This window comes from Rhinolophus hipposideros (genome assembly GCF_964194185.1).
Source record: "Rhinolophus hipposideros genome assembly, chromosome: 26".
Taxonomy (NCBI): domain Eukaryota; kingdom Metazoa; phylum Chordata; class Mammalia; order Chiroptera; family Rhinolophidae; genus Rhinolophus; species Rhinolophus hipposideros.
In genome coordinates, this window is record NC_138072.1 from 142,845 (window position 1) to 166,311 (window position 23,467).

Below are 23,467 nucleotides of genomic sequence, written 5' to 3' on the forward strand. Positions count from 1 at the left end.
TTGCCCCCCACCCTGCTTCTTTGGGACCACAAAGAGAGAGCAGGCAGCCCCCCACCAGGAGTAATTGAAAGGAGCAGATGAGAGGAGAATGTGTGTCCCCCCACCTCCCCTGCCCCATGGGGGCTGCCGAGAAATGAAAACTAATCAAGTTACAACGGACGGCCTCCCTGCCCGTGCACAGGAGCCGGCCGGCCGGCCCGGGCAGGCTGGCCGGGAGGGGTGGGGGCCGGCCGAGAGAAGGGAATTGCATCTAATCCGCTGTGAACTCTTGATGTGCAGCAACAGCTTAGAGGGGCTCGGGTTTCCGTGGCGTTGGCTATATTTATCTCTGGTTCCATGCCAGCGGGGAGGGTTTAAATGGCACCTAACAGTTGGCGCGAGGGGCTGCAGGAGCTCGGGGGCTGGTGGCAGGAACAAGCCTCTTCCGACCCCATGGAGCTGTACGAGACACCTCCCTACTTCTACCAGGAACCCCACTTCTACGACGGGGAAAACTACCTGCCCATCCACCTCCAGGGCTTTGAGCCGCCGTGCTACGAGCGGACTGAGCTCAGCCTGAGCCCCGAGGCTCGAGGGCCCCTCGAAGACAAGGGGCTGGGGTCCCCGGATCACTGCCCGGGCCAGTGCCTGCCATGGGCGTGTAAGGTGTGTAAGAGGAAGTCGGTGTCCGTTGACCGGCGGCGGGCGGCCACGCTGAGGGAGAAGCGCAGGCTCAAAAAGGTGAATGAGGCCTTCGAGGCGCTGAAGAGAAGCACCCTCCTGAACCCCAACCAGAGGCTGCCCAAGGTGGAGATCCTGCGCGGCGCCATCCAGTACATTGAGCGCCTGCAGGCCCTGCTCAGCTCCCTCAACCAGGAGGAGCGCGAGCTGCGCTACCACCGGGGAGGTGGTGGGCCCCCACCAGGGGTAAGTGGTTCCCACTGCCTGCCCAGGGAGGGTACCCCACGGGGAGGCTTGGTCGGCTGTGAGAGCAGGTGCCAGGCAGGTGCTGTCAGAACTGGGCTGTCCCGCTGACCTCCCGCGTGTCCCCATGTCCTTTCCAGACAAGACAGAGGCAGCGGGAGGAGAGGCAGTGGTGGGGGTGGGTGGCAGAAGACTGAAGGCGCAAGTCCAGAGCCAGCCCGGGTGGAGGTGAGGATTCATGCCAGTGCCTGGGGACAGGCCCCAAAGGCCAGGCCAGGCACACAGAGGACGGAAAGGGTGGCTCTGCCCCCACCCGGCCCCGCCCTGGGTGGGGCTGAGCGGAGCGAACAGTGTCTCATGCAGCCCCAGCAGCTGCTCATATGAGGCTCTGCTGGGGCCGGACACTCTGCCCCCTCCACCCTGTGCCAGGGACAGAAGCACAGACCCCTGGAGCTGGTGTCCAGTGAGGGCAGAATCCCCACCTAGGATGGAGGCCAGGGCAGGCCTGGAAGCGGGGGCTCTGTGGCCAGGTGGGGGCATGAAAGGAGCTGCTTGTGAAGACTCCAGGTGGAGGTGGGGGTGGCCCAGGAGTCTCAGCTCCCTGGGACTGGACAGAAGACACCACCAGGCACAGGGGGCCTGACCTTGGCCTTCGCCACCTCGCAGGTGCCCAGTGAATGCAGCTCCCACAGCGCCTCCTGCAGTCCAGAGTGGGGCAGCACACTGGAGTTCGGCCCCAACGCAGGCGGTAAGTGAGGTGGGACCCGGCTGACCTTGGCTCCAACGCTTCAGCCTGGCTCCCGGCACAATTGTCCGCTTCCCTTGTTCCCTGCTCCAGTCTTCCTCCCTTGGCCTCTCCAGGGATCTGCTGAGCCCAGGGCCCCAAAGGGTAGACTGGGCGGTCCTGTGCCTCCCTGAAGTCCGGACCACGTCAAAGCAGCCCCAGCCTCCTGCTGCTCCCCAGCTGGTGGCTGGTGGCTCACCTCCATGGGCAGGAGACAGTTCCTGCCCCAGGGGTCCCTGGGAATCAGAGTCAGTGCCACACAGCTGGGCCCGCACGGCAGTCCGTCTCCCAGGACACACCACCCTGGCCCCACCTCCACCTGCCACACAGTTGGAACAGTGGCTTCCAGGTCCCAACCCCACTAGGCGCGTCCGGGGGGCGGAGGGGCATGGCACATATGCACACGGCCGGGAAAGGCAAGGGCTGGCAGTGGGGACTCCTTACGCTTGCTCATCTCATTCTGGGTCCTGGGACCCCCTGCACTGCCCAGGGAACAGCCTCCACCTTCTCCCTACAGACCACCTGCTCACAGCTGACCCCACAGACGCCCACAGCCTGCACTCCCTCACCTCCATTGTGGATGGCATCACGGTGGAGGACGTCTCTGTGGCCTTCCCAGACGAAACCATGCCCAACTGAGATTGTCTGCCAGGCCGGGCATCTGGGAGGGCCCCCAGCTGGCCACAGACGCCACCACGTGGGCAGCAGGAGCCTCCTAAGCCCAGCGGTCCTGATGCCAGGAAGCCAGCCGTGGGGCTGCCAAATGCCAGCCTTCCCCCTCATCTACAGGTTCACCCTCCGCCTACAGAGGGAATGGACGTTCTCACTTAGCTGACTCCACAGAGCACAGGCACCCTATTTCCAGGAAGCTAAGGCAGGGGACCAGAGCACCCCTCATGTACGCCCCTGGCCGGGGGCCAACTCAGGACCTGCGCGCTGATCACAGCACAGCCCTCAGCTCCACTCCCCCAGGATCTCAGAGATGACGTCAGTGTCCTGCCCTGGACGAGTTGTGCACACCTCCTGTTCCCATCTCTTCCTGATGCCAGTGGCTGGGCTGGGCCTGCCCTCAAGTGAGAGAGAAGAAGGGGACAACCCCCTGTTCCCAAGTCCCTGGGGGGCCAAGCTTCTGCAGTGACTACTGGGAAGCTTCCAGTGCTTTCATGTTCTGTTTTGTTTTGTGTGTTGTTTGTAAAGCTGCCATCTGACCAAGGTGTCCTGTTCGAAGTTGCCAGAGACAGGTGTGGGTGGGGGGTGTCTGGGGGTGATTTCTTTTGTTAACTAAGCATCGTGTGGTTTTGCCATTGTTTTGTAATTTGTTTTTTTGCTAACTTATTTGGATTTCCTTTTTTAAAAAATGAATAAAGACTGGGTGCTAGAAGAGTGTCGTGATGATGTAGGGGTAGGGGGTGCCTGCTGCTGTCCTCCCCCCAGTCCAAACGCTCCCCAGGGCCAGGCATCCAAGGGCTGGCGCTGGTGGGGCGCTGGGCCCCTGCTCTTTCTACCATTCAGAGGAAGCCAGGCCCACAGAAACCCTGTGGGACACACAGGCAAGCCCGCTGTGTCCACTGCACTCTTAACTCCCGGACCTGCTCACTGCATCTTACGTCCCAACAGGTCCTCCAAGGACCCGACCACGCTCACGTGCCATCCTCGGCGAGTGGGCAGGGTGGAGCTGGAATCGGGGGTTTCCCCGTACCTCCTGCCATTCCTCGTATGACACTACCAGGAGGAGCCCTGCAGAGCAGTGAGCTCAGACACTGTCACTGTCTCGCAGGCCAGCTAGCATGTCCCCTCACCACACCTGCCATTCCTGCAGGTACAAGGGGGTCTGGCCCTGCCTGCAGCTCAGAGGACAGGAGTGGGGTGCTCACAAGGGAGAATCAAAGGGAGAAAAGCTGGGTTCTCTCCAGATGGGATGCTGTTTTGCACAGACTGGCTCCCTGGGGGGAGAAGGTGAACTGAGAACAAAGATTTTGGACAGCGATTACATAAGGGTTAACTGGGGCTGTGTCAGGAGCCAGAATCTGAATGGACCGTGAAGATCTACTAAAAGCTTGATTAATTCCAACTGCTTTAGGCTAAGTTTGTCTGATTTCATGCAAATTATAAGTTTCAGAATCATTACAGAAGCCCGGAGGCCCAGCCCCCACTCAGCTCTCAGGCCCTTAACAGACTTAAGCCTGAGTTACTGACCAGGCTCTGGGGCCCATGGGCTCAGCTGGGCTGTGTGCCCCACACCTGCCCTCCTGACTTGCTCCTGAACAGGGGCCTCAACACACGGCTCCACGGGTTCCCCCAGAAAGTCTGAGTAAGGAAGAGGAGGAGGAGGCGTCAGAGCAGGCTCAGAAATGGGGACGGCTGCTCGTCCCACACAGCAGTCGGGCTGGGCCCCGGGAATCACCAGGGGGCCCCAGCTGCCCCACTTGTGGGGTTTCCTTCTGAGTTTGCATCTCTGGTCACGGCCTCACCTTCTTGGACGGCTGCAGGGAAAACCTAGGTTCTCTGCACGGCGCTCAGCTCTCCCGGACTGCCCTTGGAGACTCAGGCTCTGCCCAGCACCTCCCAAGCTCCAATGGTGACAGTCTCCCTCCTGCCCCCCCCCTTCAGTTGTCGGGGCCGGCGCTGGCCGAGAAGGGCACTTCCCTCTGTTAAGGAGCTGGTAGGCTCCAGGTTGCAGGGTATATTTTTAGGCTGATTCCTCCTCAGTTGTCGTGTTGGAAACTGAGGTCCTATTGGAGAAGGAACAGTCCTGAGCGACGGTTATTGGGTCATCTGTTCCTGAGCACTGTCACCAAAGCACAGGGACTTTGTTAAATTAACAAAAGCTTTGTTTTGCAATTAAGTTACAGATGAGCATTAATGAATAATGAGCAGTTCTTTAGGGAAATTAGCTTCAATTGCTGTCTCCAGGGGGAGAACCTGCAATAAATCAAAGTGGGTAAATCAAATGCTGCCAGATACGAACTTTGGGGGTTCCCGGGAGAAAAACATAAGAAGTACTTGAAATTGATATAAATTGTCAGTGTGCAGATAGGAAGTCCTTGGAGCGTTTAGGCAATAAGTGTAACCTGCAGAACACTTAAAATACTACTTGTGCTCCAATAAACACTCTCAGATATGTAACTTCTCAAAGGGATCTTGTTTGGCAGCCGGAAAACCTTTCTAAGTGTGGCAGGTGTTGTAGGCGGTGGCACCATCTAGAGGCAGGTGGGGCGGGACACAGCAGGGTGAGATGTGCCCCCCGGCTCAGGTGTGTTTCCTGGCTAAAACACTATACCTGACATGTCACGTCCCTTGCTTGTCTAAATTCCTGATTTCTGGGCCCCAGGCTCGGGCACAGGTGCCTGGAAGTGAGTTAAGGTCTGGGCTGGGGTCTTGCCTAAGGAGGCACGGCCCAGGCCACAATGGGGACCCCCAATGTTCACCCCACAGCGATGCTGGCTGGGCCTCCCTTCAGCCACCGGCCACCAGATGCTAGGAGAGGCAAAGGAAAGTGCTCTAGGAAGGAAACGTACATTCTCTCTTTTGCACAAATGTCAACAGAAATGGGATGCTGGGGTCTCCTCTGAAGCTCAGCACGGCCAACATCAAACTCCCATCTCCACTAACCCTGCTCTGGCTACGACCCCCAGCTAGTGGGTGGCAACACCGGAAAACTGATGATTTTCTGGAGCTCTTCAGCTCTTATTCCTGTAGCTAGCTGCTCACCACAGCTGCTCAGTTCTACCTTTGATCACGGAGAGGATGGGAAGGGCCTCCAGAGACTTGTAGGCACCAGGCCAGCACTTCCCCTTGCCTGTGCCCTCCCTGGGTCACAGGCTGCCTTGTCACACTCCATGCCGTGGATGCTGCCATCCTGGAGCGTCAGTGTTTAGGACACTGCCAGCTTTGGAAAGGGCAAGGATGTACAGTGTATTATCACTACACAGGTGGAGGAAACGGCCCCATGAAGGTCACAGAGCCACTGCACGGGAGGTGCAGATGTCGGGTTTGGGACGGCGCGCGGGCAGGCTCAGCCGAGGGCCAGCGCTTGAGCTCACTTAGAGAAGCAGGTAAGATGTGGTGAGCAGTCCTGGCAGTGGGTCCGAAGTTCTAACACGCTCGTCGCAGCTGAGACAGGCACTGTGGTCAGAACCTGACCCTGGACCCACACCTGTCTCACCAGCTGTGCACGTTTCGCCTTACGGTCTCCTGTCCTGCGAAATGGTGCTAATAACACATCATGGGATTCTGAGGGTGAGAAGACATGCAGAGTGTGCTCAGAGCAGTGCCTGGCACAGAGCAATTCTCGACGATGTTTAGCCTTACTTAACAATCCTTAGAGGAACCCTCTGGGACAAGACTGGCTCCTTTGTCCAGTATGTACACCTAGGGACAGAGACCAACAGACTGACCTACAGGGGCTTCTTCACAGCCGTGCAGGACGCGGACAGCTCGCGGGGCACAGTGCCATCGGCCTGCTGGGAAGCCCGTGACGCCTCCCCGGTGGTGCTTGAAGTGGGCCCAGAAGCTTCGCAGCTGCAAAGAGCAGGAAGAAGTACCCGTGCTGCATTCCGGTGACAGGCTGGGTGGACTTGACGCTGGGGGTAGGGGGCCTGGTGCAAGTCATATCACACGGAGGCACTGGGCCTGAACTAGAGGTGGGGGGACCAGAGGGCGACCAGGGGCAGGGACCTTGGGAGCAGCTGAGTAGAGGGGGGAGTAGAGAACACCAGCCCGGCAGGTGAGGCTCCTCACGCCCCCATCCCATCCCCTTGAGTCCCACGGCACAAGCAGCCCAGACAGCGGCCTCTCCAGCAATCCCGTGCTTATGCGAGGAAATAGAAGGTTACCGATGACAAGTTTTTAAAACCCTGTATTTACTCCTAGAGCACACTAGCCCTTCGGACTAGACAGGAAGGTGGGCATGTCACGCGAGCTCCAAGTTTCAAATGAGCAGAGCCATTTGTGAATTGTCTTCAAACCGGGTTGTTTATTGGTACGTACACACGCGCACAGCACAGTACTAAGAAGGGACCTGACAAGTACAGGAGGCTGGTGAGGGGGCGCAGGTCCCTCCCAAAGCACACTGACTGGCAGACAACAGATGCCCCAAGACAACCGCCTTCCCGCTGGGGTTCTCTGCCCCATCAGCTCCACACAGTACTTTACAGATACCCTGAAGGGAGCCGGGTCCCACCAGCTGCTACCTATGACATGGCCACCATGTAGGGTTAAGATATAGAAGACAGGCTAGCCCATCGGGTCCCCTAACAGAGTCAGATGGCCTTGGGGTCCCCAACTCCACCAATCATAGGAATTTGGGGTGTCTCCTTAATCTTACTATCTATCACCCAGGGGTGGGGCCTTTTCTCTCCACCAACTCATTTGCTGCTCACGACCTCCAGCTCCCTTTGCAGAGGCCTGATAAACAGGGAGGTCAGGGGACGAGGGACAGCAGGAAAGGTGGCTGCTTTGCCCACGCCCAGGGGGCCCATCCAGCCCCACCACGGTGGGGCTCTCCTCTATTGAAACGTAGCCGAAGGTTCTGAAACCTGGCACTGCCTCAGGCTCCACTACTCCTGGACCGGGTGCTCTGACCCCTCATCCCACCTGCCAGTGCAGCCCTGCTCAGAACCCGAATTGATCAGCTTACAAACCAGCTGCTCAGCCACCTGCAGGATGGCACCACACAGGCCCCTCTCCTGAAACATGCTACAGACACTCTCCTCTCCTCTCACTTGGATGAAGCCCTGGGTTCCATCCACTCACCCTGAACTCGGGTCCCAAACACCTGCAGGCACCTTGGCAGGCTGAGGATGTGGGTGAGGAAGAGGGATTTCTTGGGGATGACATTTCTACCAAGCCAGGACCTGCATCCCTCAGCCTCAGCTGCCACCATGCTGCACGGTGGCAACAGCAGCTGACATGGTAGCGGCAGATCTCAGAATCTTCTGGAGGACGCTGTCCCTACACACCAAGAGAGCCCTGAGCAAGGGGTGGGTGGTTTGGGGACGAGCAGGAGAGTGACAGCCTTCACCAACGTCCAGTAACGGGACCTGGGGCCTGACTCACCAAAAGGGAAGCTTCACTCTCTTCCCAGGTCAGGGCGGGGGCCTCAGTCTACCTTCTCCTCAGGCCTGACTCTCAGGTTAGTGTAGATTTGACCCACCCACCAGGTGTGTGTTATAGGGCTGGGACCAGGACACAACGGGCACAGCCAACCACAAGGGAAGGGGTGCCGGGAGCGCGGTTGGCGGTTCTGCTCCCAAGCTAACAGCCCCACAAGCCCTGCCCCCAGCCCACGGCAGCTCACGCCCACAGCTGGGGCAGGAGGCAGAACCACAGCCCTTTGGGCTTCGGGTACCACAGGCCATCGTCTCAGCCCCCAGTGGGCCTGCCTGCCCTCCTCACTCATGGGAAAAGTGTCCCTTTCCCTCATGGAAAGCAGACAGCTTCCCATGCCCAGCCTGGGCCCACAGCTCAGGAGCAGATTTCCCTCAGAGTCTTCTCACTCATATCTGGGGTTCAGCCTCAGGATCCGCAGCCTCACCACCCTGAGGGAGAACCGGCCTCCTGGAGACGACTTTAGGAAAACAACGCTGAGCGTGCCCAAACCAGATGGCAGGCCATTTGGCACCGCCAGGGAACCGACAGGAACTGAGGCCAAACAGTTCAAACAAGGGGGAGTCTGAGTGTCCTTTCCCCGGAAGGGCCGTCCCCAGCCCGTGGCACAGTGTCCTGGTCTCCAGTGGAGGTCGCAGTACAGACCGGCCAGGTCCAGGAGAGGGCGGGTGGCGCGCCCCCGGTCCCGGCCCCGGAGTGGGGGGAAGGGGCTGTGGTCCTCCGGAATCTGCACAAACCAGAAAGCCCAGCCACATCCACGAGACTTACAAAGGACACGCGGGGGCTGAGAGGGGGGTGCGATGCGAGGGGTGGACGAGTGTACTCTGAGCTCCGGCCGAGCAGCAGGGGTCAGGGCCCCTAGTCCCGGAAGGCGGAGAGCATGTGTCCGTAGAGATAATGGGAGTGAGCTGGGGGAGAGAGACAGGCGCCCTGAGCCGGGGTCGCGGCCCAGGTGGGCTTGGGCGGTCCCTGCGGGAGCAGCGAGCACGGCGGCCAGGTGGGGCCGGGAGGGCCGGGAGGGCCACCTGCCCCGGCCACCGCCGCCCGCAGACCCCGCAGGAGGGTCGCACGGTGGGGGTCTCCGGTCTGGGCGCCCCCGGCGGCGGTTAGTGCGCGCGGGGCGCCCCAGGGGCCGTCAGAGCAGAGGCGCCGGGCGAGCTGGGGCGGCGGTCACTCACCTTCAGGCGCGACCTTCTTCGGCGGGGCTGCTGGAGGCTGCAGCGGCCCCGGGGTGGACACGCTGAGCACGCCGCCCGGGAGCTCCCGCGGCCGGAATCGCTTCCTCCAGGAGGGCGCGCGGCGGAACACCTTTTCCTCCCCCTGCATGGGGGACATAGCGGGGGACACTCAGCTCCCTGCCTGGGACAGGGCAGTCCTGGCTGCTTCTAGGGGTACCACTCCTGTCCCTTAGGAAAGAAGGGAGCAAACATCTGGCCCTCTGCTTTTCCATCTGTAAAACGAATTGGGTCGAAGTGGGCATGACCCCCTAGGACTCCGAGAGTTCCTGACACGGGTGGGAGGGGACGCTCTGAGGGGGACTGAAGAGTTTCCGGAGGCCCGAGTCATCTCAGAGCCCGCTCAGAGGCCCAGCGACCGGTCTCAGTCTGATCCGTAGGAAGTGGTGGCCAGGCAGCCCCCACCCACCCCTTCTGCCCTTCTGGGCCTCAGGAGGTGTCGGGAGTCAGGAGACCTGACTTCCCTGTGACTTCCAGTTCCTCACCTGTAAAGGAGGAACAACATAACCCACCTCTGACTCCATCCTAGTGGGGTCAGGGGACAACACTGAGTGATGGGCCAGGCAGATGGCTGCCTCCTCCAAAGGATGTGGTGGGCAGCCCCTGCCACCTGCCACCTCACTGATGCCAAGTCTCCAAAATAACCATCTCTGCCGAAGGACACCCAGGACCCCAAGCCCACAGGGGTGCCTTGACCTCCCCACCCTGCCCTGCTTGGCAGTCTCCCTCCACCCTGTGTTCTCGGGCCTGGGCAGGCAGAGTGCCGCCAGCATGAACAGGGGACACTAAGCCACCTGTCCTCACCTCAACAACCCCGCTCAGCTCCAACCCCGTAGGGTTTGTTGCTCGTGCCTGGAGGGGCCAAATGCCCCTATTGGTTGTAGCTCAAGTTCCGCTGTCATAGCTGTGGTCCGGCCACATTGCTATGTGTGCTCATAGCGACTGCATCAGTCTCCCCCCTTTCAAAGTCTGTACTCCATGGGCCAGAGACCACGGTCTTCTCTGTCCCCGCCCGAGCAGTGGCGGGACACTGCAGCCACTGAATACATACTGTGCCCAGTGGATGGCAGCGGCTCCCTGGGCAGGCACGCCTCCGTGAGTCAGGAGCGCTCCTCCTCACGGCCACGCCCCTCTCCCACCTGCGGCCAACCCGAAGGGCTGCTCCTGCCTTCCTCCTCCCCAAGAGTCAGACAACCTTCCCGCCCTACTCCTCTATCCCCTTAATCCTGCTCTCTGTGCAGGTGGGGACATGGATGCAGCCCCCCAGGGGAAGCTGAGAAGCAAACTGACAGGGGAAATGGCCGCTAGAGACAGCTAGAGGCTGCTGGTGATGTGCTGGATGGCTGCACACGGGCAGCTTCCCCAGAGCCGTCCTGCACGGCAGCAGCCACCCTCCTCCCGGGATTGCCTTCTCCTTGAAGCTTCCGGCAGGAGCCAGTCGGCACCAGCCCCAGCCCACACGCAGCCCAGAAACGCACGGCGCTGCCAGCCGGCTGTCGCCGATGCGGGAACTCTGCCAGAGCCTGACGCGCGACGGGGCGCACTGGCACATGGGGGCACAGGAGTTACGCACGCTCGCTCCAATCCTGCCCGCCACACACCCTGTGACACCACTAAGCCACCTCTGAGCTCCAGTTCCCCCTGAGCCAGGTGCCACCGTGACCTGTCCTACAGGGTGACTGTCAGCATGAATGAGCTGTCACCACAGCACCACCAGGCCTTCAATCAATCGTTCTGTAAGGGGGGAAGAAATAAGTGGCTTTCCTAAGGAGGAAGCAGCACACTGAGCTGTCCGGAAGTCATTTCTCAGACAGCATCAAAGGGAGCCAAGACACAGGTGTGTGGGGAGCGAGTGGGGGGGCCCACACTGCAGGGCCGATGGGAAAACTCCGATCTCTGAGAGTGGGGTCTGCGGTTTACCTCCTTGTGTGTGTGTGATGACACCCCAAATTTCAGGGTACCTCTGTGAAGAAAACAGCCCCCATGTTCTGTGTGTTCCTGAGTGTGTCCTGTCGACCGAGTCTCCCCACAAAGCTGGGCTCTGAGGAGGGAGCACTAATTGTGTCCCGAAGAGCAGAAGTCTCAGCAGAGGCGGTGAGGGGCAGGGGTGAGGAGGAAGGGGAGCTGCACACACAACAGAGGTCAGAAACTGAGCTGACCGTACCCGAGCTGCTGCGTCTGAACAGTCTGGGTTCTCCTGAACTGTTTGGAGCCAAGGAGCGAAGGCAGACCCAATAGGCAGGGTGGGGTGGGGGCAGGGCCGGGAGGCAGCGGGGGGAGAGGGGGCAAGGAGTGGCTGTGTCCTCAGGCATCTCAGGGTCTTCCTGGACAGTCCGGCCTAAACTCAGGCCAAGCCTGATGGAACCCATGGGAGGCATTGAGAGGAAAGCCTGACTTGGTAAGAAGACAGACACGACAGAAGCTGGAAACTGCTGACAGAAGCTGGGACCACGCTTCCAGCTGTGTCAGCTGAGGATGGAGCGAGCAAACCCATGACTTCACGGCCTCAGCATCATGTCTCCCTCCCAAGGACCACAGTGCTGTAGGGTGGGCTGGAATCTGAATGAGCTGTGCTGATGGCACTAAAGAGATGGGGTCTGAGATAGAGATGCCTCTGGGGGCACCGGTGGAGGGGGTACAGGGGCAGGGCACAGAGCTGGAGGTGCTGGAGGGACAACACACAGCAGCCTTCAGTTTTCGTTCAGGGAAGAGTCTCAGACACGTCCCCACACTGCAGCTCGGTCTGGGTCTGCCTCCCAAACCCTGATCCCCTGATGTCACCCCATCCTATGGCTCTCGACCCTTGGGCCACCCCCCCCCCAACATCAGCCCATGAACTTCAATCTGGTGAACCAACAATGAGCAAAGCCAGGGCCCCTAATTCACATTGGACACTCACGTCATCCAGCTTCCGGTCTGTGCCCAAGGCCAGCAGGTTGTTGAACTCTCTCTCCATCAGCTGGCGCGCCTGCAGCCCACAGAGTGAGAAAGGGAGAGGCGGGAGGGGCTGTAGTTACCAACCTCCATGCCATCTGTCACCTGTTTCCTAGGGGTCCGAGGGCAGAAATGGGTTTTCAGTGCATTTAACCCATTAATCTGCTCCTTGAAGCAAACCTGTGTCCTCTTGAGTCAACTGTAAACCTCAGGATTCTCTCCTATGAAGCAAATTAGAAAACTACACCTTTTTTAAAAAGAGGGTTACAGAACACGTGGGTGGACAAGCTTCACTTATTGGGGGAAAACCCCACATTTTGTCTTAGTGAAAATCTTGCCTTTCGGTGGGGGGTATAAATAAGCACGTATGCCACACATAGTAGGGATTTAACTTATTAGGTTAAGGAAACACATTTCATAAGGCTGCACACGGAAAAGTTAGCCCTGGATGACTGCTCAGTCATGGATTTGGGGCCCTTGGGCTGATTGGCACAGGAGGTTAACTCAGGAGATTTGGGAAATGCCAGAAATAAAGTTTTCAAAACTGCCACCAGATATTTTTCACCATTTTAAATAAAGGATTCCATATTGGTTCAGATCCCACTTCTCATAACAGCTGGGCTACGCGAAGGGGTCAGAAAACCAAGAAAGGCTGGGCAGCTTGGAGGGACCCTGCCCTGTCCACAGACCAGTGGCTCTCCACAGAAATGGACACACTCAAGGGCAGGAAACGAAACATGGAGAGAGCAAGCCCGCTTACTCTGTTGTTCCGCAAGGACAGGCCTTATCCGCCCTGGGGACACACCATTTTTATAAATGACCAGGAAGGAGAAGCAGAGTGCATTTTCAAGTATCTAAGCTCTCCTTATGGAAGGAAGGTGCTTGCTGCCCTGCTGGTGGGGGTCACTGCACAGAGCCCTGTGGGCGGCCGTCACCCCCAAAGGGCCACTACACCACCAGAATTATGAGACCGCACAGCCCCACCATCACACCAGCCAGAATCGGTGTGAGGCAGCTCTGGGGCTGAATATCCAGAAGCCTGACAGCTACACAGTCCAGTTAAGGGCAGCTGAGATGATGATGAGGGCTCGGCGTGCGTCTCCGTGAGGAAAGGCCAGAAGGACGGAGACACTGTCTGGGGACCCAGAGGCTTGGGCCCGGTAAAACACCAGCAGAGTTTAACCACAAAAGCAGACCTGGTGAAGACCATTCCCACACCCAGGGGCCATCCCAGGGTCCCTGACGTGGGGGAGGCTGACACCAGGGGTGACATGTCAGGTCTCTGAACAGGGGCACGTTCAGCACTTCTAGAGTCTGTTATCCACTGGAAGGTAGGGAGGCCAGACAAACAGGTCCGAGGGGATTTTGATCCATTGTCGGACAACAGCCCCTTAGTCATGATGTAATTTACGGGCATGTGTACTCTTCTGCGCTGTTGCAGGGACACAGCCTGGCATGCAGAAGCTCTGGGATGTGTTACTGAGTCTATTTAGTCTAAGCCTGGGCCTGGGAGCAGCCCCCGAGGTGGCAGACAAGGGAGATAGATGTTATGTGGTCCTCTGGGAACCCAGGGCCCGTGCCCCTCTAAGAAAATTCAGGTCAGGGAGCAGGTTGAGGAGAAGGAGAACCTGGAGTCTCAGCTGCTAAGATGGGGTGGGAGGAGACGGGGAGCGAGGGGCTGACACGGTGTTCCAGCTGTGCCGGGCGCTGTCTGTGAAGGATGCTGTTCCCTGGGCTTGACAATGCAAGGGGACCCCTTGGGGGTGTAGGTCCCCGTGGTCCCCTTGGGGACAGGCCCCAGAAGGAGCCTGTGGGCGTGAGCAGGAGCGCTGGTGAAGGGACGCCCACCTGGGTGTTCTGTGTGGGGATCTGCAGCAGCAGGGCCAGCGAGCTGTGGTCAAAATTCTCATCCAGGGCCAGGAGGGCACCGTGCACACCGCTCTCACGCAGGTGACCCGCGTAGTCACGCAGCCCGATGGACTGGACCCAGTGAACCACCTGCTCGTTGGTCCAGACCAGCACATCTGCGGGCAGTTGAGACGGGAAGAGGGGGGCGGTCCAACCAGGTCAGTGGGACAGAACTCCCAAGACTCAGGGCCCATCCACTCCGGCACCTGGGCTCCTGGACCACCAGCCCGTAGGCTCCTGACTCTCCCCAAGCTGGAATGGTCTGTTCTTTCTGCCTTCGAGGTGTCCTTCCTGCCCACCCACCTGGACCCCCAAGCTTCCTGAGCACTGTCCTGGGGACTCACAGCATTGGTCCTGCTGGTGCCACTGTCTGCTGTGGCGATTACAGCTGACACAATGCAGGGGCTATTTCTTTTCGACCAAGTGACAGCATCCTTCATGCATGGACACAGCCCCCTCATCAAGACCTGGAGCCCAGCTCCTTCAGGTGGGGCTGTACGTTCCGCTGAGACTGGAGCCTCCACTGGGCCCAAGGCCCCCGACACCTTTCCGAGGCAGCTGAGCTGACCGCTTACCCTTGACCTCGTGCTGGCTTTCCTCCCGCCTCTTCTCCAGCTCCTGCCGGTCATAGTTCAGCCTTTTCAGACACATGATGCCACACTGAAGGCTGGTTCTGCAGGCACACAGAGCCTCAGGGCCCACCTCCGGCCACACTGCCCCATGTCCTGACCCACGTCCAGCACAAAGCTCCCCACTCTGCTCCACCCACAGTGCTTCACGCGACCCCCCCCCCACCCCAAAGCCACTTCCCTCTCAGCCCAGGTGTGGGCTGACAATGGAAGCAATTCTTTGAATGAAAGCAGCATGTCCCAAAGAGAGAAGGTAAAAAAGCAGCAGCAGCAAAGAGAAAGCAGTACGTCCCTCCCTTTCCAGGCCCTGGAGTGACAAAGACCCAAAGACCCTGCCAGTCACAGCAAAAGCAAAAACAAGACAGTCCTGTGTATTCCCATTTCACCGAGTCCTCACAATGGCCTATAAGGAGTTAGTGGTGTCCTCTCTTCCACCTACAGGCCTCAGGGCCTTTGTACTGGCTGCTCCCTCTGCCTGGAACACTCTTCCCCAGTCTTTGCTCAAACGTCCCCACCCCAACCCACACTCCCAACCCCCTCTCCCCTAATTGTTTCCTACCACTTCTTTGGTTCCTAGCACGTTTCCTACCACCTGTCTGTCTCTCCCAGTTGCATGGAAGCTCCGTGAGGTAGGGAACTCTGTCCTCTGATGGTCTCAAACCCAGAGAACAGCACCCAGCACAGTGGACATCAGTGCTGGTCAGTGAAATGGAGCCTTTCAGGCAAAGCGCTGCAGGCACTGGTGGAACGATAACTGCCCTGGGCTGAGAACCACAGAGTGTGAGTTAGATGGGACCCAAGGCCACCAGCCCAGACTCCCACCCAATGCAGGAGTCGCCTGGCAGCGTCCCTCTGAGCAGCACGAACACCTGCGCCTCCCCATCACTGGACGGACACACTACCTCTGGAGGCAGCTTTCTGCAGTTGTTGCTCCAGCCCTGAACGCGGCTGTCACCCTTTCTCTCCCAGGGTTGTCATCTACGAAGCTGAGGACAGCACAGAAAGTCCCTGCCAACCCCACCTGCTGCTCTCCGTTAGTGAGGCCATTGCTTTGTGACATTAAATCATGCACATGGCTCCCTCCTGCTGTCCCCTCAGCTGTACCCAGGCAGCTCTACTCCCTGGGACAATCACTCTGTAGCTCAGACACCCCTTCTGGGAACTAGTGACCCGTGTGACTTGAAGCTAGATGTAAGAAAGGACTTCCTAAAAACTGTCACTGTTGGAACCATTCCCACCCACCTTGCTCTCCAACCCAAATGCTCCTGGAGTCAGGCAGGCATTGCCAATGTGCAAGCAGGCTAGAGGGGCTTGGGGACTGGGGGGGCTGGGGGAGCTGGAGGGGTCGGGGGACTGGGGGGCTGGAGGTGCTGGAGGGCTGGGGGGCCAGAAGGGCTAGAGGGGTGGCTGCATCTCAGGGGCTGCAGCTTCAGTGGCTGTCTCCATGTGAGAACGTGTCAATACAGCTTTCAATTTTTTGAGAAGCCAGCCATCCAAAATTTTGTATGAAACTTCCTGGTGTATTAATATTGGCAACGAAATTTGTAATTTGAAAAATACAACGTGTGCTAAAGAGAATAGATCTGTGGGCCAATTCAGCCCACGATTAGTGGATCAGGGACGTCCCCTCAGACACCTTTGAACAGAGGACCTTTAGAGCAAAGAAGAGAGGACCGGATGACACCCTGCACAAAGGACGTGAGTGCAAAGCACACAGGCTCAGATCTGGGGAAGCGGCCAGGCAGGTGCCCAGAAAGACCTCTCCTCTCAACGCGGAAGCATTCAATCACCTAACCTAGGCAGTGTGTTCAGCTCGAGTCTTCCTGGTAACACAGAGGATTCAGCAAGCCCAATGACAAGTAATGGAATTCACGCCTGGGGAGAAACCCCCAAGAAAGTGAAGCTAAAGAGAAATGACTTTGTGTCGTAAGGGCTGGAGGGGAGAGGATGAAGGCCTCAAACTGCAGGACGTGATAGGGGATGGGGCTCCCGCTTTCACAAGAGGGAGGGAGACCTGTTCCTGCCAAACGGGCCATGGAGCAGGCCTGTCGGGAAGGCCCGGCCCCACCTCACTCACCGGTGGAAGCTGTCCACCATCTTCAGGTGGACACGCAGGTCCTTCTTGCTGAGGTGGTCCAGCATGCGTGCGTCCACAAGGCACTCCATGAAGTGTGTGCGGTACTGGGGCAGCCCCAGGCTGGGAAGCCACTCATTCCCGATCCACTCGTGGTTCATGTCCCCGTAGGCCAGGGTCTGGGGGAACAAGGCGGGGAGGGGGGCTGTGGCGAGGAAGGCAATGCCAGGTGGCAGCTGGCCTGGCTGTGGGCGGAAACATGACCGCATCCTCCATCAGCTCAATCAGGGCTAGTGTGGGGAGGTGGGGGTCTTAAATGGAACTTTTTAAGATCTCGCAATGACACGGTTCCCTTCCGTACCATTATCGGCACTAATGACAGAGGCAACTACCCAGACAGCAGATAATGGGACCCCTCCCGTCTGTCCCTGGGACGTGTCTGTGGTTGTGCCGAGGCCTGCCTTCCTGTGTCAGCCGCCCGCCCGCCCGCCCGCCCACGGAGCCCAGGGGACAGGCTGCGTGACGGCTGCATCGTGGCAAAGGTAGCCAGGCACAAATAAGAGGACAGTAGTCTGTGTTACCCTCCTGCCCTTCTTCCCCGTCCCCTCCCCTCGAGAGGTGACCGCTGTGCTGAGCTCTGTCCCTTGCTTGAAAAACATTTTCCCAGTGTTTACAATCACCAGTGTGGGATTCTCTAAGCAATATCTTGTTAATTTTGCTTGTTTTGGAGTGTTAGTGTCAAATTCTGTGAATCTGCTGGGAGTCACCCTTTTCGCTTGACACTGTATTTCATCCACTTCCTTTACTGCGTGGGTCACTGTGGGAACACACTGACCGACCTGTCCCGTCCCAGTGACGGTCCCCAGTGAGCACGAGCAGTGCTGCTCCACTGTCCTCACGGCACTCACCTGACTCCGCGCCTGTCTCCCTGCCTGTCTCTCCCCAACAATATGAGCCCCCAAGGGCTTGGCTTCTTCACTTCTGTATCCAGAGCCTAGAGAGACCTCACGCCTAGTAGCCGCGCAGTGACAATTTGCTCACTGAGTGACTGAAGGAAAGGCCTTTGCTCAGCTCAGCGGCCCCTGGGAGGGGCAGGGAGAGGCAGAGGGTTCTTCCACTCTACGTCTCATTACTCCCCAGAAGGGAGTCAGACTGACAGAGGAGGCAGGAGCATAGCCTCAGCCCCGTCACCCACCAACAGGAGAAACCCCAACAAGCGAATGAGGGGCGGGGCCGGCGGAGGAGACCTGGTGGGAGAAACTGTCTGTCCCGTGTCCTGGACAGAGGGTCTTACCTGAGCCCAGCTGCCCTCCTCACCATCCTAGCAGCGTGTGAGGGAAACAGGCCGTCAGAGGGAACCGCCATCCCCCCACCCCCCGGCTGGGTGGGTGACAGGGAAAGTGCGCAGGTGGTTGAGACAGACAGAAAGCAGGTGTGAGAGCCCCTTTTTGCACTTAGAGGGGAGCAGGTTGTACGTGTGGCAAAAACACACTGTACACCTCCCAGCTGGCATGGGAGCCAGGCTGCCCCGCCTCCCTGTGCCTCCAGCAGTGAGGTGAGGGTTATGGCTCCAGGCACCCAGCAGCTCAAAGCTCGCGCGGCAGCCTGCTGGGGTGAGCTGTGACCCCGGATGGAGCCCACACACGCACAAACACATGGGCACACACGTGCACGTGCACACATACATGCAAACACACGCACATGCACACAAGCATGCATACTCGCACACACAAGTATACACACACGTACACATAACACAGGCAAACACACGTGTACACTGTTGCCAGTGTCACTTCTTTCCCACCAACCCGCCACCTCGAGAACAACCCAATCACACATCGGGGACACCCATCTCACATTTGATCAACTCCCCAGAATCTTCCCCTCAATCCTTGGGGGTCATCAGCCCTAACCCAGGCACAGGGTCACACTCACTGTTTCAGTGGATGTTGCCAGCGTCTCCATCTCTTCGTGGGTGACCCAGACGTTCCCGGAAGACTGCAGACAGAGAGGAAGCGTAGCTGGTCCCACATATGGGCCCCCAGGGTCCCCATCAGGCTCGGAGCCCCAAGGACAAGCACAAAGCTTGTGGTGTCCTCCCACTGGCCCAGCCCACAGCTCTGCACTGTCCAGCTCTGAGCAACTCTTACTGCCATGTGCCACCGCTGAGCTCAGAGCCCAGCACACGGCATGTTCAGCTATGAGGGCTATGGCCGGGGACCACGGCTGAGGTCTCATCCTGGGGCCCGGGGAGAGGTTGGAGGACCAAGACAGAACTCACCAACGCCCTCTCCTTCTGCTACCCAATCTGGCAACAACACAGAACCTTGCAAACCCCATCCTGAAAATGCTGCTGAGATCTGAACTGGTGGCAGATTGGGGGTGGGCGGTGGGGCCGCCAGGTGGTATGTGGGACCCTCCTAGCCTCAGTGTCACCCCTCCTGGCGCCCAGGTGGAGCCCTTTGTGTGGATGGAGTAACGGGCAAGACTCTTCCCAGCCTGCATGCGCAGGCTACTCCAGGGCCTCTGAAAACGTCCCGGGTGAGGGAGGCCACTCACGGTCCTGGAGGTGGGCGGGGCAGAGGGGCTGGTCAGCGACACCATCTCCCGGATGGCCAGCCGTAGCTTGAGCCGGTGCAGGGCGTTGCTGACCCCGATCTCCCGCTGGATCTCCGTGTCCGACAGAGCTGACATGATGGCACCGCTCTTGACGTTGGCCCGGCAGGCAGCCACGTACCAGGCCGGCATTCCCACCCAGAGCTGCAGCAGGCACACTCACTCAGCTCCCTCCCCAAGCGAGGCAACACTGAAGGGCTGGGGTGAGGGGAGAGGGGCAGGGGCGAGGGGAGAGGGCACAGGCGAGGGCGAGGGTGAGGCCAGGCCTCACCCAGGGTCACAACAGACAGCAATGGAGCACAGGAACTGAGGGATGTGGAGACGGCCACCGTCAAGCGCCTGTTCCCTATTTTACAACAAAAACCTGAGGCCAGGGCAGGTGAAGGACTTTCCTGGCACCACACAGGTGACCAGCTCCCGGGGGCAGCCTACAGGAAGGGTCAAACAGCCTGTGGAAGTCATGGCTCGGCAATGACTGTGTGCCCTTATCCGAACTCAGCGGCATCAAAGTGTGTTGCTGGGCGCAGGGGATGGGTAAGTGTGGGCACATGTGTGTACCTGGCAGGCGTCCTCGCCCCACCCGTTACCTCCAGCCAGGAGACCACAGTAGGGCCGTCCCATTGGGCAAAGGGTGTTCCTTTTCTGCGCGCATCTTCAAGTAGCTGGTGTCTTACAGGAAGAAGAACAGAGTCACCAATCCTTCCTGGTCCACGAGCTGACTACCAGGGACGCAGACTGTGCCCAAGGTGGCCTCCCACTCACTGTGTTCCCCACCCCTGCATTGCTACCTCTGCCCTGTGCCTGAAGCGCTGACGACGAGACACAGGCAGGAACACCTGTACAGGCCACGACAACATCTCAGTCTGCTCTGCCAGACACCCCAAGCCCCTGGCCTCCTGGCCCCACTGTGCCCATACAGACCAGGCCATGCTGAGCTCCGGCTGCCTGAGCTCAGTCCCACAGCAGCCCAGGGGTAGGGCAGTGGGCGGGGCCAAGCCTGGTGTGTGGCTCTTACTTCTTCTTCAGCCTCCGGTCCTTCTCTGCCTGGGTCCCCAGCTTGGCAGGCACCATGGGCTCCTGCACACTGAGTTCAGAGTCTGTCAGCAGAATTAGAAGGGAAGAGATGGCATGTCAGTCAGACCCTCTGCTTCTCCTCCCTTGGTCTGGGCCAGGACTGGGGAGCAGACCGTGACAACCCAGGAGCCTGATGGGACCACCCGTTATTCCTGGAGCCTCCGCTCAGCATGTCTGCAGGCAGGTGGTCCCAGAGTGGCTTTGAGTAGGTGGCCCCAGCCAGAGTCTCCCTGGGAGTCTCAGCCTGGGCATTTTCCGGCTGGATGGAGCAACAGGTGCCACCCTAACAGCATCAGTATCCTAGACAGAACTTGTCCCTCCTCCAAACCAAGGTGGCAAGGAGACCCAAGAGCCAGACCCGAAGGGCTGCGAGGCTCAGAACGTATTCTCCCAACCTGGTTCGGGATGGGGACAGGGTGTCTTTCTCAGCGTGCCTCCCGGGCACAAAACCACCAAGGGAACATGCACAGCTCTGCCCTCTTCTGCTAATGGTCCCCTGAGCAGATGCCAGAACTCTAGAGAACTCATGGCAAGGGCAGCCACTAAGAATTCATTTACGTCCCAGTCACCGCATCCAGCGCACAGAGGGCACTGGGTATGCCTCACCCAGAAACCAGTTTCACGTGCTATCTTAGGTGCTGACATGGTGGGAGACACAGGGATCAGAAGGCTCCACTCAATGCCTCTTCCAGGGAGCAGACCTCGCCTCGCAGCAGCCATGTGCGGGGACAGTGGCTCCCATACCCGCACACCCCGAGCAGAGGTCCTCATGCTCCCCTCCTCCCCTCCTCCCAGCTCAGCTAGCTGTGTTCTGATTCACACCTTCCCGGGTGCAGGAAGGAATAATTATGCAATTATACCTGGGGTTCCAAGGTTCCTTTCCCTGATCAGCCTTCTCCATGCATGAGGTCACTGATGCCTCTCCATACTGGAGACTTGCAAACGTCTTCCGCTTGCAAGACCCTTACGAGCTGGCCTCGGCCCAGGACCCAAGCCACCTCCCCCACGCACAGCAGACACAACCTGCCACCCACAAGCCTGTGCCTTTCTCAGACCCACTTTCGGGTCACACATGCCTCTTCTCGGCACATTCCTGTTTGGCCTTTAGCTTCAGCCCCAGGGCTGCCCGGCACCACGGCTGAGTCTGAGTTCCAGAAGTACCAGGCACCCTGCTGTCCCTGCACGCTCTGGGACCTGTCGCCTATTTTCCCTTTCGTGAGAGCTCCCTGCAGGATGGACCCAATACTAATGTGTTGAACAAATGACTGAATACATGAGGGAAAGGAGGGAGGGAGGGAAGAGAGCGGACACTGACGTGTAGCTACCACGTGCCGAGCGTGTACTAGGACTTTCTATTCTCACACAGGCGGCGCAACGCCCAGGCACTTACTCGAATGTGACGCCTACTGAGCCGTAATGAGGCAGGATGACATTTGGAGTCCTGGGGGCCAGACGGACTAGAAGTAGATTCTGTCGACTGGCCAAATAATTCGTCCAGATAATCCACCAAAAGAAAACAGAACCACCAAAGAGTACAAGCACGAGCGCACCCGGAGGGCAGTCCTTCGTGGCCAAAAGCCCAGAGACCAACATGGTCCCCGCTTTGACATCTCTACCCCAGAGGTTACCATGGAGTTCAACAGGAAGTCAAGACTAGAGAGTCAGCAAGGGGCCCAACTCCACCCATAGTCCTCCCAGCTCTATGGTTAAGCGTCCTGAAATGTCAGTTTACTTTGAACAGTTCTAATCCAGATCTGATTCTCCTGAAGAGAGAGACGGGAAGCCCTTCCTGAAGGTCCTGAGCACAGCACATCAGAATACCCCTCAGGGGTCCAACTGCCACTGAGAACAGGCACCCTTCCACAGCGGATGAGGTAACAGCCCCCCTCCAGGTGACAGCCCCCCTCCAGGTGACAGCCCTCCGCCAGGAGACAGGCCTCCGCCAGGAGACAGCCCTCCGCCAGGAGACAGCCCCCCTCCAGGTGACAGCCCCCCGCCAGGAGACAGCCCCCCTCCAGGTGACAGCCCCCCGCCAGGTGACAGCCCCCCGCCAGGAGACAGCCCCCCGCCAGGTGACAGCCCCCCGCCAGGTGACAGCCCCCCGCCAGGAGACAGCCCCCCGCCAGGTGACAGCCCCCCGCCAGGTGACAGCCCCCCGCCAGGAGACAGCCCTCCGCCAGGAGACAGCCCTCCGCCAGGTGACAGCCCCCCGCCAGGTGACAGCCCCCCGCCAGGTGACAGCCCCCCGCCAGGAGACAGCCCCCCGCCAGGTGACAGCCCCCCGCCAGGAGACAGCCCTCCGCCAGGAGACAGCCCTCCGCCAGGTGACAGCCCCCCGCCAGGTGACAGCCCCCCGCCAGGTGACAGCCCCCCGCCAGGAGACAGCCCCCCGCCAGGTGACAGCCCCCCTCCAGGTGACAGCCCCCCGCCAGGAGACAGCCCCCCTCCAGGTGACAGCCCCCCGCCAGGAGACAGCCCTCCGCCAGGTGACAGCCCCCCTCCAGGTGACAGCCCTCTGCCAGGAGACAGCCCTCCGCCAGGTGACAGCCCTCCGCCAGGAGACAGCCCTCCGCCAGGAGACAGCCCTCCGCCAGGTGACAGCCCTCCGCCAGGTGACAGCCCCCCTCCAGGTGACAGCCCCCAGCCAGGTGACAGCCCCCCGCCAGGTGACAGCCCTCCGCCAGGAGACAGCCCCCCCCCAGGTAACAGCCCTCCGCCTACCACCTGACACTAGTTAGTGTAGGAGCCACCCCCCGGGAGGCAGCCCTTCCCACTGTAAACAGTTACAAGGGAAAACTGTCGATGGCCTGAGGGCCCGAGGGCAGGCAGAGGGTCTGGAGCCGACCACAGCCTCTGGTTCAGGCCCCTCTACTCACACCCACGTGCTAGGAAGGGGACAGAGACCGTGGCCCGTGGCTCCATCCTGGCTCAGCTGGACTGGCCGGCCCTTGTCCTTCTTCCCGAATAGGCGGCCGATGGACGACTTGATGCCTTTGCGCTTGGCACCCCTGTGTAAGGAGTCCTGGCTGCTGCTGCTGCTGCTCGGGTTGCTACCCTGGTCCTCCACCGGCCTGCACAGCACAGCCAGGAGCAGGGGCAGAGAAACATACTTAAATCATAGCAGGAGAGATGGAAGGCAGACCTCAGAAGAACTTATAGTGATACAGCTGGGGTGGGCTGGAAGCGGTATGATCAGAGCAGG

The 23,467-nt window shown here is 59.4% G+C and overlaps 2 protein-coding genes across 14 annotated transcripts in view; one reads left to right on the plus strand and one right to left on the minus strand.

The window, feature by feature from the left end:
* Window positions 1-385: 385 nt before the first annotated feature.
* On the plus strand, window positions 386-5,873 carry MYOG (myogenin). The gene is made up of 3 exons (XM_081038868.1): window positions 386-906; window positions 1,570-1,651; window positions 2,205-5,873. Exons 1-3 carry the CDS (start codon window positions 433-435, stop codon window positions 2,324-2,326), a joined length of 678 nt encoding a protein of 225 aa, XP_080894994.1. The 5' UTR covers window positions 386-432; the 3' UTR covers window positions 2,327-5,873.
* Window positions 5,874-6,642: 769 nt separating this feature from the next.
* Window positions 6,643-23,467, minus strand: part of PPFIA4 (PTPRF interacting protein alpha 4) — a 40,947-nt gene continuing 24,122 nt past the window's right edge. For 9 of the 13 annotated variants that reach the window (XM_081038854.1, XM_081038861.1, XM_081038850.1 and 6 more), the window contains 12 exons: window positions 23,170-23,336; window positions 20,207-20,288; window positions 19,779-19,860; window positions 19,135-19,335; window positions 18,511-18,573; window positions 17,870-17,896; window positions 16,579-16,754; window positions 14,448-14,545; window positions 13,813-13,988; window positions 11,930-11,998; window positions 8,974-9,115; window positions 6,643-8,522 (listed from right to left, as the gene is read on the minus strand). In XM_081038854.1, the coding sequence (XP_080894980.1) occupies window positions 8,185-8,522; window positions 8,974-9,115; window positions 11,930-11,998; window positions 13,813-13,988; window positions 14,448-14,545; window positions 16,579-16,754; window positions 17,870-17,896; window positions 18,511-18,573; window positions 19,135-19,335; window positions 19,779-19,860; window positions 20,207-20,288; window positions 23,170-23,336 (1,621 nt within the window). In that variant the 3' untranslated portion in view covers window positions 6,643-8,184. Of the gene's footprint in view, window positions 8,704-8,973; window positions 9,116-11,929; window positions 12,077-13,812; window positions 13,989-14,447; window positions 14,546-15,039; window positions 15,266-16,578; window positions 16,755-17,869; window positions 17,897-18,510; window positions 18,574-19,134; window positions 19,336-19,778; window positions 19,861-20,206; window positions 20,289-23,169; window positions 23,337-23,467 lie in introns of those variants that run through there. The other 4 variants (XM_081038851.1, XM_081038853.1, XR_013992616.1 and 1 more) reach the window with 3 other exon arrangements.

What these genes read in the sequence shown, in the direction of transcription:
- MYOG (XM_081038868.1), top strand. Translation starts at nt 433, where the DNA reads ATGGAGCTGTACGAGACACCTCCCTACTTCTACCAGGAACCCCACTTC. An exon ending in GTGGTGGGCCCCCACCAGGG is followed by an intron (nt 907 to 1,569) that starts GTAAGTGGTTCC and finishes GCCACCTCGCAG; the next exon opens with GTGCCCAGTGAATGCAGCTC. An exon ending in GTTCGGCCCCAACGCAGGCG is followed by an intron (nt 1,652 to 2,204) that starts GTAAGTGAGGTG and finishes TTCTCCCTACAG; the next exon opens with ACCACCTGCTCACAGCTGAC.